General features: G+C 40.3%; 1 protein-coding gene across 1 annotated transcript; it reads right to left on the reverse strand.

The window, feature by feature from the left end:
* Positions 1–828: 828 nt before the first annotated feature.
* On the reverse strand, positions 829–5,265 carry LOC149007495 (serine/threonine-protein kinase PBL34-like). Its single transcript, XM_089164759.1, has 6 exons — positions 5,139–5,265; positions 4,226–4,545; positions 3,983–4,118; positions 2,926–3,059; positions 2,701–2,824; positions 829–1,999 (listed from the first exon to the last, which is right to left on the reverse strand). Exons 1-6 carry the CDS (start codon positions 5,254–5,256, stop codon positions 1,554–1,556), a joined length of 1,278 nt encoding a protein of 425 aa, XP_089020885.1. The 5' UTR covers positions 5,257–5,265; the 3' UTR covers positions 829–1,553.
* Positions 5,266–13,279: the final 8,014 nt, after the last annotated feature.

Consider the following 13,279-nt stretch of genomic DNA (forward strand, 5'->3'; position numbering starts at 1 on the left):
AAGCGGCTGCTTCAAGCTACTTCTTCTCCGTCAGAGCTTCGATAGAAAATTGGGTTTAACATGAAATGATCTGCGAGCAAAGCTGCTGCTTCAAACTACTTTCTTCTTCTTCTCCGTCAGAGCTTCGAGCAAATCCTGGGTGTAAAACGAAATGAAGTCTAAGCAAACAAGGTTAGGTTTTGTGTTTTAGATTTTGAAAACTGTATATTTTGATTTCAAATTTTGAAATCGTATGTACTGTTTTGAATAAGGTATAAAACATATTTAAATCGATTGAGTCAAAGCGTTGATTTTAATATTATAATCAAGCCAACTGTCCGACGGTTGGCTTGACCGTCATACGCCATTCCGTCATGCGCATTAATGGCGCAGGATCCAAGCAAAATCCAGCTGTATTGGATTTTGTATTTTGATGCTACTGGTTGTATTTTCCCTAGAAGTTTTACCTTTGATAAAAAAAATTAAAAAAAATTAAAAAAAATGATTATTATTGATAATTCCCTATAATGATAATCTTGGGATGTGAAAAGAATCCAAACTTTCGAACGAAAAAAAAAAAAAAAACTAAACTGATCTCTTCCTCTCGCACATCTGGGCCTTGGATTTTTCCCTCTTCAGGGTCGAAATAAAGTTTTATTTTTGCTTTAGTTCACCAACTTCATGATTTTGTAGTTCAAAACAAGATTATGAAACGTGCAACAGGTACAAGGCACTAGAGGTTGCTGTGATGAAGTCATTGAACCAGATGATCCCGCGACAATCAAGACTTTGGAGATGTAACAAGCAAGAATGCACCGAGATGATCGAGACGATCGTTGCCCCAGGCCAGTATCTCAACCGAGTAGATCGGATACACATCATTAAACCAATCCAGACAAAATCAATGTGAAAAATTATCATCCAGGTATTACTTTAAATTCAATCAATAAAAATCTGCCTTCCGATATTTTATTGCAGCTGTACACTGAAAAGTTTGTTCTTCTGGATTTGTGTAATGGCTGTGAGTTAATTAGCTTAACAACATGAGGATGACCACAACCATTTCGGAGTAGGGTTTAAAGATTCAAAAGGTAACACCATTTTATTTTTTATTTTTTACAATAATTGGAAACTAACGAAAATCTGGTTTCCCAAACTTCCCAGGTAATTCAAATTCAAGAATCTGCAAATATTCAATCTTGTAATATAGCATTTATCTACTTCTGATCACATACTTCAATTGCAACACTCACAACAATATGAAAAGAACCCCAGTTCAATGGTTAGATCTCATTTCGACTAGGGTTCTGACAAATAGAACCATTGAGTGTACCTTCTTCAAAATCTTCAAATATTCAGCTCTTTAGCCACTCAGTTGTCCTGGCTGTTCTGGATCTCAAACACCCAAATTCAAGCAGAAACATCTGAACCCGTTTCTTTGAACATGATGCCTTATCCCAACAATTGGTTTAGATAATAGATTATGTCAAACCAGAGGGAATACATAGTTGGGGTTGATGTTGAATATCAGGTAAGTAGAGATGTGAACTGATCTTGATTATATACAATCCTGCTTAATGCTTACCGGTGTTCAATGGGGAAGCCCTGATGCTTTTGGGTTGAGTGTGTGGGAGTGTCCGAGTCCCATCAGATTTTTTCCTGCGTCGTCCTTGTTGAGATGAACGAGCATGATAAGAATAGATGGCAAAATCACTGAGATCTTGCAATGGTGTAAGCCCTTTCACAACTTCATCCATTGAAGGTCGAGATTTAGGGTCCCTGCTGAGGCAGTAGTAAGCTAGCTGAGCCACCTTTTGTGCCCCCTTAACAGAGTAATTCAGTTCCAGACGAGGATCCACTAGCTGGTAAAGTTTCCTCTTATCAGCCAAGTATGGTCGAGCCCATGCAACAAGATTTTGTTCTCCGCTAGGTCGGTTTTTGTCCATTGATCTTCGGCCCGTCAAAATTTCAAGTAACACAACCCCAAAGCTATAAACATCACTCTTCGATGTCAGATGCCCTGAAACAAGACAACCAAATAAATACATGTTATTACTCACCTCATAATTTTCCACAGCATAAAGAAGTCAAAAGCTTACCCAAGCAAGGAAAAAATCTAAACTGATCATCCAATCAAAGCTAAAATTTGAATCATGATGCAGGTATATTCTATGATATTAACTTTAAGAACCAAATCTTACTAAATGAGTCGTGTTTCTCAAATTTCTCAAATTCCTACTCTGTCAGGCACAAGAAAATTCACTCATGAATTATGAAAACTTTCCACCAAAACGTTGTTGAATGTCACAATAATCATCATATGATTCATGAGTGTTTGTTTCCTAATGAAAAACTGTAGACCAGCAAATATATAAAAAGGTACAGTTAACATTCTCCAGTAAACAGTTTTGAACATCTGATCGATAGAGTGACAAGTCTCAATACACATTCCTGAAAAGGAAAACTTGTAGTACCCTGAGGTTTCAGCCTCCACACATTTACCACCCCTCCAGAAAAACGGCCCCATTTTGTATCGGATGATATAATTTGAGGTCAACATCCCAAAGCTGACACATTCTTCCAACACACTCCTCTTCCATATTTGCATTTCGAGGTTTACTATTGAACATGGAAATGTTCAGCAATTATCCAGTTCCTTAAATTCAGAGGTCAATATCTCAGACTTAAAAGGTTTGTTTATACTATTATATGGCTACACACCTGTCATAACATATTCTGGAGCGGCGTATCCGTATGTTCCAAGAACCCTAGTAGAAACATGCGTTTTGTCTCCCTGTGGACCAGCTTTTGCCAAACCAAAATCTGAAAGCTTCGCATTGTATTCCTGAAGAGGGGGAAAACTGAATTTTAAAAATTGAGGGGGAAAAAGAACAAAAACAAAATGAAATTTCATAGAATCGATTTTGCACATATTCTGTAACATACCGAATCAAGCAATATGTTGGATGTCTTAAAGTCTCTATAAATTACTGGTTCAGGACCGCCATGGAGAAATGCCAATCCTTTAGCTGCACCAAGTGCAATTTTAATCCTGCTGGCCCATGCAAGAGGGAGTGTCCCTACATGAAATGAAACCATCAGCATGAGTATAATGCATATGGTATCAGAAAGAAAAATAATTATAGGGTTCTACAACATGTAAATGAAATAATGATTGAGAGGATATTGCATTAAGGTCACCAACATAATAGCTATGTACAAAGAACTCCAGAATCTGGCAAACATGTTGAAATTGAAAGTTTACAGGGTTCTGCTAATTTTGGTTTATTTTTCAATCTTTGGACTGAGAATTTTTTTTCTTCAATGTATGTAACTCTCTTCATATACCATGATATGTTGCAGATCCTAGATAACACTTGAGAGATTAGCTTAGATTTATTAGTTGTCATGAAAAATGTTCAAAGATATCAGTAGGTTCAAAATTGTGGCTCAAGAACTTGAGTGGATGATGATGCCTCACAACTTATCCAATCTTTTGAAACATTTTTAATTGTACGAACACCGACTTTGAAGGTACATGTACAGAACATATATAGGCAGCAAACGTTTACTAAAGAAGATTGTTTAATGAAATTTTACTTTACCAGAACTCTGAACCATCTTTAGAGGTTTAGATTTATGAAACATCCTGAGTAGTTTCAAGCCACTGACATGAGCCACTTCAACCCTCAGAATGGCAACATTTTATAGAAAAGAAACAGTTTATTTGTGAATGGGGGGAGGGAGGGGGGGTACAGAGAGACAGAAATTCTGCACAGAAAGATTAAATGACAGAGGACTAAATCGCGGGTAAGAAGCATCCTTGTGAAGTCTTCCAGTTATGCTAAACAAATCTATGATAACATCTCATTGGCGATGCAAAGTATGTGGGCACTCCTAATTGACATGTAGAACTCAATAAAAATGAGACAAATTCTGTTATTGAATTACATATTAGACAGATCTATCCGCATAAATGGCCTACAACAAATGTACAACTTACTTCTGAAGAGATGGTTCTCAAGACTCCCTCTGGTCATAAATTCATAGACAAGCAGGCGTTGATCATCTTCGATACAGTACCCAATTAGTTTTACAAGATTAGGGTGGTGAAGCTGTCCAAGGAAGTCAACCTCAGCCTGCATTTAGGAAATAAGCAACTTTAGTATGTAGCTTTTTAGCAGCTTTTTTTCTTTTTCCTCCCAATAGAAAGCTACTAAATGGAAATATATGGAAATATACGTACGACCCATTCTCTGTGCCCCTGAAGACCATCTGGTTTCAGACTTTTAACTGCAACAGTGATTCCTGAACCTGGTTTGGCTGGAGCTGTCCCATTTTCCTCTATCCACCCTTTGAAAACATACCCAAACCCACCTTCCCCAAGAATACTGTCAGGTCTGAAATTTCCAGTGGCAGACTTGAGCTCCTGAAAACTAAACTGAAGCAACTGATGATAAGGTTTCTTCTCAGAAGGTGGCAGATCAGGGTTTCCAGAGGAGAGGTTAGCTTCATGGGGTGCAGTGAGATCTCGGTTACTGGCGTTCAAATATCGAGTCTCAGTATCTGCAATAACAGAGTCTTGTGTGTTAATCATGCAATTCAGAACTTTAAACTTTTTTGGATATCAAATGAAAGGAAACAGGGAAACAAAAGACTGCTAACATTTTACTGGTTTCATCAATGAAAAGCTTTGAGGATCCCCTCATTTAGTTATCTCTTTCACAAAACTAGAGTTAAATAGGGAGATTAGTCAACTTGATTGGTAGGGATATAAGAGAAAGTGATCTCTGTAGCTTTCAGAGGAAACCCAGATAAAAACTTCAAACAGGAAGTACAAAACTTAAACAGAAACAGGGCAACCTAAGTAAGATCTTGATAGGCACGGTAATAGGAGCTCTGATATCAATTTAAAGATAACATAAAGACCCAAAACAAAGAAAAAAGTAATCTACTAGTCGAAAACTCATGTTTCCAGTATGCACAGTTAATTAATTAGAATGCTTCACAGCCAAAATTGAAGATAAGATTCAGTATAGCCTGTAAAACTCTGAAAGACAAAGAAGACCGGATTGTTGGATCACACAGAGAAGTGCTAGGAATTCAGACTATAATTTTCAAATAAGAACTTCTGTCAATGGATAAAAAACCATGGTTACCAGCATCATAAACAAGACTAGTACGAGGAAGAGTGTTGGCAGAATCTTTGGAACCGGAAGAATTGCAGGCTCCCTTAACCCCTCGCTTAAATGCTATCCAACACCCACACTTCTCCATCGTTCCTTACTCGTTCTAACTTCATGGGCTGTCACCAAAAACCAATTCTAGGGAGGAAAAAGAAGAGCCTAACATGATTAATAAGAATTAGAGAGATTCCATGGTATGAGAAGTAAAAGGAGCAAAAGCAGTCAAGAGAAGAGAGAGAAGTGTAAGTGGAGTGAGAATTTATTGTTAGTTTTTGCAGAAAATTGCAGGCATCATCATCACCATCACCCCAGAATGTACAAAAAGAACTTTTTGCAACATCTTTTCTACATTAGATGGTTAGCGTGTTCTCTCTTCTCTCTCTCTCTCTCTTTCAACTTTTATTTCTATTGGTCTTGGTTTGTTCTCTTGTTCAAGGAGTGCGGTCCCTCTCACTATCTCATATTTTTATTTTTCATTTTTGATATTTCTAGTAAATGAGATTTATTATTTTAATTATTTATGAATACTTTTTTTTAGTCTTTTAGAATGGGTCAGCATGCACAAGCATTTTCAATTCCTTGTGCAACTCATGAGGTGTTCTGAAAGGTACACGTGTAAATGGTATCTCAAAGTAGGGGTACAGTTGTAAATTTAACTAATTAAAGTATACATTAGATATGATTGAATATGTTAAACATATATATAAATAATTTTATTAAAAAAAACGAAATAAAAGAAAGCAGAAGAATGCTACTTGATAGCGTGTGCTATGTGATTCCTTTGTCTAGACATAAGGTGGCGCAAGATGATTGCCATTATCTTTCTTCTGCAGCAAATTGTGGAGTAAAATGAATCACTTTCGATATTGCTTTCATTTGGATTCTTTAGAGCAAATTGCATATATATCCCCTGGATAACTGGATTTGTAAACTATTGTGTTCTTAAATTTTTATATTATTGATATGGAGAAAATATAACCGAACTTGGTTCAGACTTGGTTCGACCCTCGACTCCGGTCGGGACGAAAGGAATTGACTCGCTTCCGAGCGAGCCGGGCCCAGGAGATAGCTTGCTGAGGAAGAATACTAACTTAGTCACAAGCATGCCCTAATCCGATGCGATCGGAATAAGTTAATCAACCTAAAGGCGGCTAGCAGTATTTGACGGCTGTCACTTATCGCTATTATATGGATAACTATCATATAACGATCGTATTATCAAAGGAGTCATATACTATACTAGTCTAATCTAGTAGAGATCTATCGCTCAACGGATCTATCTATTGAGATCCAACAACTATCCGAAGAAGGCTCAAATACATCCAACGAAGGAGATTCAAAGGTACACTCTATATAAGACATCACCTACCCACAAGGTAGGGGGGACGAAAACACACAGATGCTTGCAATATGAATCGTATTCTCGTTATTCATTCCTTAGCTCTGTGATCCAACAGAGCCGTTTGTGATTAAGTTCATCATCTGACTTAGCCTTCGGAGGTGGACTCCCGATCCCAGCGGTCGGGCCACATCTGACATTCGTTTTTACAGGTCATTCTCAGGAGATCCAAGGGCTGAGCAGATCTTGGACGCATCATTTGGCGCCGTCTGTGGGAAGCGTTTTAGAAAGCTATGGTGACTAGATCAGCAGCAGCAGCAGTAGTTGCTGCGGCCCAGCGAGATGCTGGCGTCCAAATTCCCGGAGTGAACAATCCGGATATTCCACAGGGAAGTCGACCCCTTGAAGTTGATGGTGGTCAGGGGGTAATAATTCTCCAGATCCACTCCAGTATCAATTAGATCAGTTGAAACTCCAGATGTTGGAGATAAGTCAGGCACTCCCTGTGCTGACCAGACAAGTGGTGATACCACAAGCACCCAATCATCGTGATGCAGGAAGACACGCATCACAGCGAGATCAAAGACTGATCGATGAGCAGAATGTCGGTCAAAATTTCCGGGAAGGCGACCGGTTACGTGAAAGAGAACCTAGGAGAACTAAAGATCTCCTTAGGTGAGACTATCGGTGCGATGGACCGTAAGGAAGTACGACCAATTCAAATACAAGGTTGGCAGCAGGAGTACGAACTCACTCACCAACTATTAGACGCGTCGCTCGAGAGAACGATCGTGTTGCTCGAGGTAATGATCGGGTTGTACAAGATCGGTCAGCACATATTGGTCAAGAATTGACCAATATCAATCAAAAGCTCGGACAATTGGCGAGAGGGAGAATAACCGATGATATATATTTGGTTATTCGAAAAACTCAATTTGCAGGGACCATAGCCGGTTATCAGTTTCCTCATAATTTTCGATTGTCGACTTTTTCCACGTTCGATGGTTCGGGAGATCCCATGGCCCACATCAGTTATTATCAGCAGACTATGGCAGTTGCGGGTAATTCTGATGAAATTCTTTGCAAGGTCTTCGGTTCGTCCTTGACCGAAGCAGCACAAAAATGGTTCTCGAATCTCCCTTTGGAAAAGATCGTGGATTTCGACGAATTGGCGCGCAAATTCATAGGACGATTCCAGAGTGGAATCCAAATCAAAAAGACCGAGGAGACCTTGTTTACTATTAGACAAGGGAAGAGTGAATCGATTCAGGAATACCTGAAAAGATTCAACAGGGTAACGATGGAGATAGAGAGAATCTGGATGAGCAAGTAGCTAAAACTGCTTTGTTCACTGGACTCACTAACCGACGACTCTTGGAGTTATTACTTCAAGATATGCCTACCACTTATGCTGAACTGGTGTAGAGATGCCAAAAGCAGGCAGAGGTCACGGAGATCTTAGACGCACGCCAGGGGGACAATAAAGCCTCCACAAAGGAATAGAAGGCTCCTGATAACAAGCAGAAGCCGAAGCAGAATGTTCGTGATCGAGTTGGAAAGCCTCATCAGGCGTGGCGGCAAAGATCTCCCGGTAGAAGTGAGTATACTCCACTAAATACTCCTCGGGCTGATATTCTAAATATTATCAAGAAGCAGAATATCTTGAAGTGGCCTACACAGCTTCCCACCAAGCCTGGGGAGCAGGATCGAGAAAGGTATTGCCGTTTCCACAAGGATTACGGTCATTATACCAATGATTGCAGACATCTAAAGGCAGATATTGAGAGATTAATATCTCAGGGACATTTGTCCAATTTCTTCAGAAGAAGACGAGAGGAACCGTGAGACATAGGTATCAAAAGGGACCATTCAGTTAGCCCAGAACAACCGGCGGAGGCTCCAAAGTCTAAGAAAGTTAAGGAGGTGATTGATGCTACTCGGTCACCCATCCTAACAATATTCAGAGGTCCCAAACCTGAGTCACTCCGGAAGCTGAAAGCAAAATCCAAGTTCGTTGGGACCGGAGAGACCCAGAAGCGTAAGAGGCCGAATGGTGAGGGTTCGATCACCTTCGGCGAGGAGGATGAAAGAGGCGTTTGTTTACCTCATGATGATGCCATAGTCATCAAGGTAGAGATTGCACGCCGTGAAGTACATAAGGTGTTGGTTGACACCGGGTCTGCTGCAGACCTTTTATCTTATAAAGCTTATCGAAAGCTTAAGGTGGATGAAGACTTGATGGAGCCGTCATCCACGCATCTGTATGGCTTTGCAGGATTGTCTGCAATAGCGGAAGGATCGGTCCAGTTAGACCTGTCAATTGGAAGCTTCCCCAAGGAGGCTACCGTTTGGGTAAATTTCTTGGTGGTTCGAGAGCTCCCGGTTTACAACGTCATCCTCAGAAGACCATCCTTATCAAAGTTAGGAGCTATCGTTTCAATGAAGCACCTGGAAATAAAATTCCCGACGGAAATGGGGATCGGTCAAGTTTCATTTGACCAAAGAATTTCTCGACAATGTTATGTTGCATATTTAAAAGATAAGGAGGGCCCAAGAAAGGTAACGGCGCTACCAATTGAGGTACGAGATGATCGGGGACGGCAAGAAATGCAAAGGCCCGAGCCGGTAGAAAAATTGGAACGAATCCAATTGTATCCCGATGATGAAAAAAGAGTTACTTATATCGGGTCTGAGCAGCTGGAAGAATTCAAGGAGGAGTTGAAGTCTTTTCTTCAACAAAATAGTGATGTGTTTGCATGGTCTGCGAACGACATGCCATGAATTGATCGGCAAGTTGCAAAGCACAAACTTTGGATAGATCCAAAGGTGAAACCAGTCATTCAGAAGAGAAATTTCTCCATAGAAAAGTACGAAGCCGTTCGGGGCGAAGTTGAGAAACTGAAGAACTCTAGTTTCATTGAACCCATTGAATGCCCAATCTGGCTGGCCAATGTGGTAATGGTCAAAAATGCAAATGGAAAGTGGAGAATGTGTACAGATTACACAGATCTCAACAAGGCTTACCCTAAAGATTGTTACCCGTTGCCTAGGATTGATCTATTGATAGATGCAACGGCAGGATATGAAACATTGAGTTTCATGGATGCATACTCAGGATATAACAAGATCCTCATGAATCAGGATGACTGATCATGAGAGCTTTGATTATAAAGTTATGCAGTTCTGCCTGAAGAATGCAGGGGCTACTTATCAGAGAGCCGTCAACAAAATCTTTAAAGACTTGATCAGGAAGAACGTGAAGGCATATGTTTACGATATGCTGGTAAAGAGCACGGCGAGAACAAAACACATTGAAGATCTAACAGATCTATTTTCAGTACTGTGAAAATACCAAATGAAGCTGAATCCGGAGAAGTGTGCCTTCAAAGTTTCATTGGGCAAATTTTTGGGCTTTATGGTATCACAAAGGGGTATTAAGGCTAATCCAGCCAAAATACAAGCTTTGATTGATATGGAAGCCCCAAAATTGTTCTGGATGTGCAATGCTTAAAGGGGAGAGTAGCCGTGTTGAACCGTTTCATCTCACAGTCAGGAGAAAAGTGTCTACCTCTTTTCAAAGCACTCAAAGATTTGAGGGGCAGTAAGGAGGTGAAGTGGACTGAGGAATGTTAGAAAGCTTTCGAAGATCTGAATGAGACATTGGGAAGACCACCGTTATTGTCCCGACCCGAGAAGGGAGAAATTTTACAACTGTATTTAGCAGCATCTCTTTCGGCGGTAAGCGCAGTCCTCGTTCGGGAAAAAGACAAAAAACAGTGGCCAATCTATTATGTCAGCCACGTACTACTCAATGCGGAGACACGGTATTCTCAGATCGAAAAGCAGGCTCTGGCTCTTATGATAGCAGCTAGAAAGCTACGGTCATATTTTCAGGCTTATCCAATTGAGGTATTTACTACTTTTCCCCTTTGCAAAGTTTTCCGTAAACCTGATTTGTCTGGAAGAATGGTAGCCAGGTCGGTTGAACTTAGTGAATTCCATGTAAGTTTTAAGCCTCGAACGGCAAGTAAAGCTCAAGCACTAGCCGATTTCGTAGTAGAGACTACTGCACCGATTGGAGGAAATTGCCGAACCCACTATTCCAACAGTATGGGAGGTATATGTGGACAGTTCGAGTAACAAGCAAGGAGCAAGGGCTGGAATTCTCTTGAAGAGTCCAGCAGGATTTATAATTCGATATGCATTAAGATTTGCATTCGAAGCAAGTAACAATGAGGCAGAGTACAAGGCCCTAATAGTTGGTCTTAGATTGTCAAAAGCATTGACGATAGCAGATGTGACTATTTTTAGCGACTCACAACTTATTGTCAATCAAGTTCAAGGGGAGTATGGTGTTAAAGAGCCCCGGTTACAGAAATATCAAGAGATTGTGCAAGTATTGCAAGAAGAATTCAGGAATCTGAAAGTGTGTCAGATCCCAAGAAAAGAAAATACAATGGCAGATGAGCTATCCAGATTAGCCAATGCCAAAGAAAAAAATTTAGATGCTTCGGTCTACATAGAAGAAATAACCTTCCCGAGTTATCGAGAGACAGAAATATCCTATATTGAAGCAGAGCATTGCTGGATGGATCCGATCGTAGAATATTTGAGAGATGATAAATTACCAAAAGATCCAAAAGAAGCAAGATTAATAAAGGTGCGCTCCTCACGATTCATTATGCAGAATGGAAGGCTATACAGAAGATCTTACTCCGGACCCCTTTTAAGATGCTTGGGTCCCGAAGGATTGGAATCAGCTCTAGCCGAGGTGCACGAAGGAATTTGTGGTGCTCACATGGGCGGTCGGGCCCTGGCACACAAAATTTTGAGGCTGGGGTTATATTGGCCTAAGCTCCAGCAAGCCGCTATGGAATATGTTAGTCGGTGTAGCAATTGCCAAATTCATGCTACAATATCTAAACGCCCAGCTGAAACCTTGACTTCGATTCTAGACCCCATCCCTTTTACGATGTGGGGAATCGATATCATGAGAAAATTCACCAAGGCGTCGGGCGGAAGAGAATACCTTATAGTAGCAATCGACTACTTCACCAAATGGGTCGAGGCTAGTGCCCTGGCAACCATCACAGAAAGAAAGGTGGAGAAGTTCGTGCTCGAGTCAGTCATATATCGGTTCGGGATGCCAAAAATAATCGTGACCGATCATGTCACTCAATTCAATAACCCACAATTTGAACAATTTTGTGGGACTTACTTGATCGAGCATCGTATGTTATCAATGGCATACCCTCAAAGCAATGGCCAAGTAGAAGTTACAAACCGAACATTACTTGAGGGAATAAAAAGAAGACTCGAAGCTGATAAAGCCTTGTGAGTCGAAGAGTTGCAAAATGTATTGTGGGCCTATCGGACTACGGTTCGGACACCCACAGGAGAAACTCTTTTTAAACTGGCTTATGGATTTGAAGCGTTGGCATCTGTTGATAATGGCGGGAACACTACGGGAACGAGAGTTCGAAGAAAAAGCGAATGAACAAGGACTGCTAGATAGCCTTGACTTGTTGGATGATGTTCGTGAAAAAGCAATAGCACGAACTCAACATTATCAACGAAGGATAGCGTCACATTATAATTCCCGAGTAAGGAATCGTCGATGCATAGCATAAGACTTGGTATTGAGAAATACCTTAGCTTCAGATCCACGCCATCAAAGGAAATTGGACCCTTCATGGGAAGGTCCATATATGGTTATTAAGCCGGTCGGTTCGGGAGCTTATAAGCTAAAGAACATGACAACTCAGAAAGAGCTGGATCGTTCGTGGAATGCCAGGCATTTGAAGAGATTCTCATTTTCATTTTGTGATGTAACCAAATTCAACTCAATCAATACAATTCTCAGTTTTCAATATACTATCTTTTGATTGGGGGCATCACACACAGATCAAGATCAAATCCAGCTACAAAATCAAAAGGCATCGGTTTAAAACCCGAATGAGTTCCTTCTCAAACTTATTAAATTTCTCCGGAAATTCTTAAGTAAAGGCATCGGTTCAAAACCCAAGTGAGTACCTTCTACAAGGCATCGGTTTAAAACTCGAGAGTTCCTTCTCAAACTTATTGAATTTCTCCAGAAATTCTTAAGTCAAAGCATCGGTTTAAAACCCGAGTGAGTACCTTCTACAAGGCATCGGTTTAAAACCCGAGTGAGTACCTTCTACAAGGCATCGGTTTAAAACCCGAGTGAGTTCTTTTTCAAACTTATTGAATTTCTCTGGAAATTCTTAAGTCATGGCATCAGTTTAAAACCCGAGTGAGTTCCTTCTCAAAACTTATTGAATTTCTACATAAATCTTTAAGTATATGCATTGTTTTGAAACAACTAAGGCCTACTGCAACAATGACTCAAGTGATTGACAAAGTTCAAAGATGAAGATTAATTCTTTATTCCTTTAAACGACCAGAGGGGGCCAACCTTTACATCAAATATACGTATGAGATAACAAGTGTTGAGATACAATCTTTGTTCGGTCAAAAAGGAAAGTCATCACCGGTGATCAAAGTAGCTTCGTCAAAAGCAACACAAAGTCAAGAAGCAGCCCAGATTCAAGAAGAAGAAGAAGAACAGAGTCGGGAAAACATATGTTATCATTTGTTTGTCTCCCTCAGGGATTGCGAAGCATTCTGCAAGTACAAAATCCTCTGCAATTCCATACTCTTTATCCAGCTTTTCTGGGAGAAGTTTGATCTTTGATCAAACCTGCATTCAAGGCAAGCTCTTCATAGATGAATCCATTGAGAGGAGAATAGGGAG

The sequence above is a fragment of the Hakea prostrata genome, chromosome 8 (genome assembly GCF_041222555.1).
Source record: "Hakea prostrata isolate BN-2017 chromosome 8, UWA_Hpros_2, whole genome shotgun sequence".
NCBI classification, from domain to species: domain Eukaryota; kingdom Viridiplantae; phylum Streptophyta; class Magnoliopsida; order Proteales; family Proteaceae; genus Hakea; species Hakea prostrata.

What these genes read in the sequence shown, in the direction of transcription:
- LOC149007495 (XM_089164759.1), bottom strand. Translation starts at nt 5,256, where the DNA reads ATGGAGAAGTGTGGGTGTTGGATAGCATTTAAGCGAGGGGTTAAGGGA. An exon ending in AGGGGCACAGAGAATGGGTC is followed by an intron (nt 4,119 to 4,225) that starts GTACGTATATTT and finishes TCCTAAATGCAG; the next exon opens with GCTGAGGTTGACTTCCTTGG. An exon ending in TCCAGAATATGTTATGACAG is followed by an intron (nt 2,000 to 2,700) that starts GTGTGTAGCCAT and finishes GTCTTGTTTCAG; the next exon opens with GGCATCTGACATCGAAGAGT.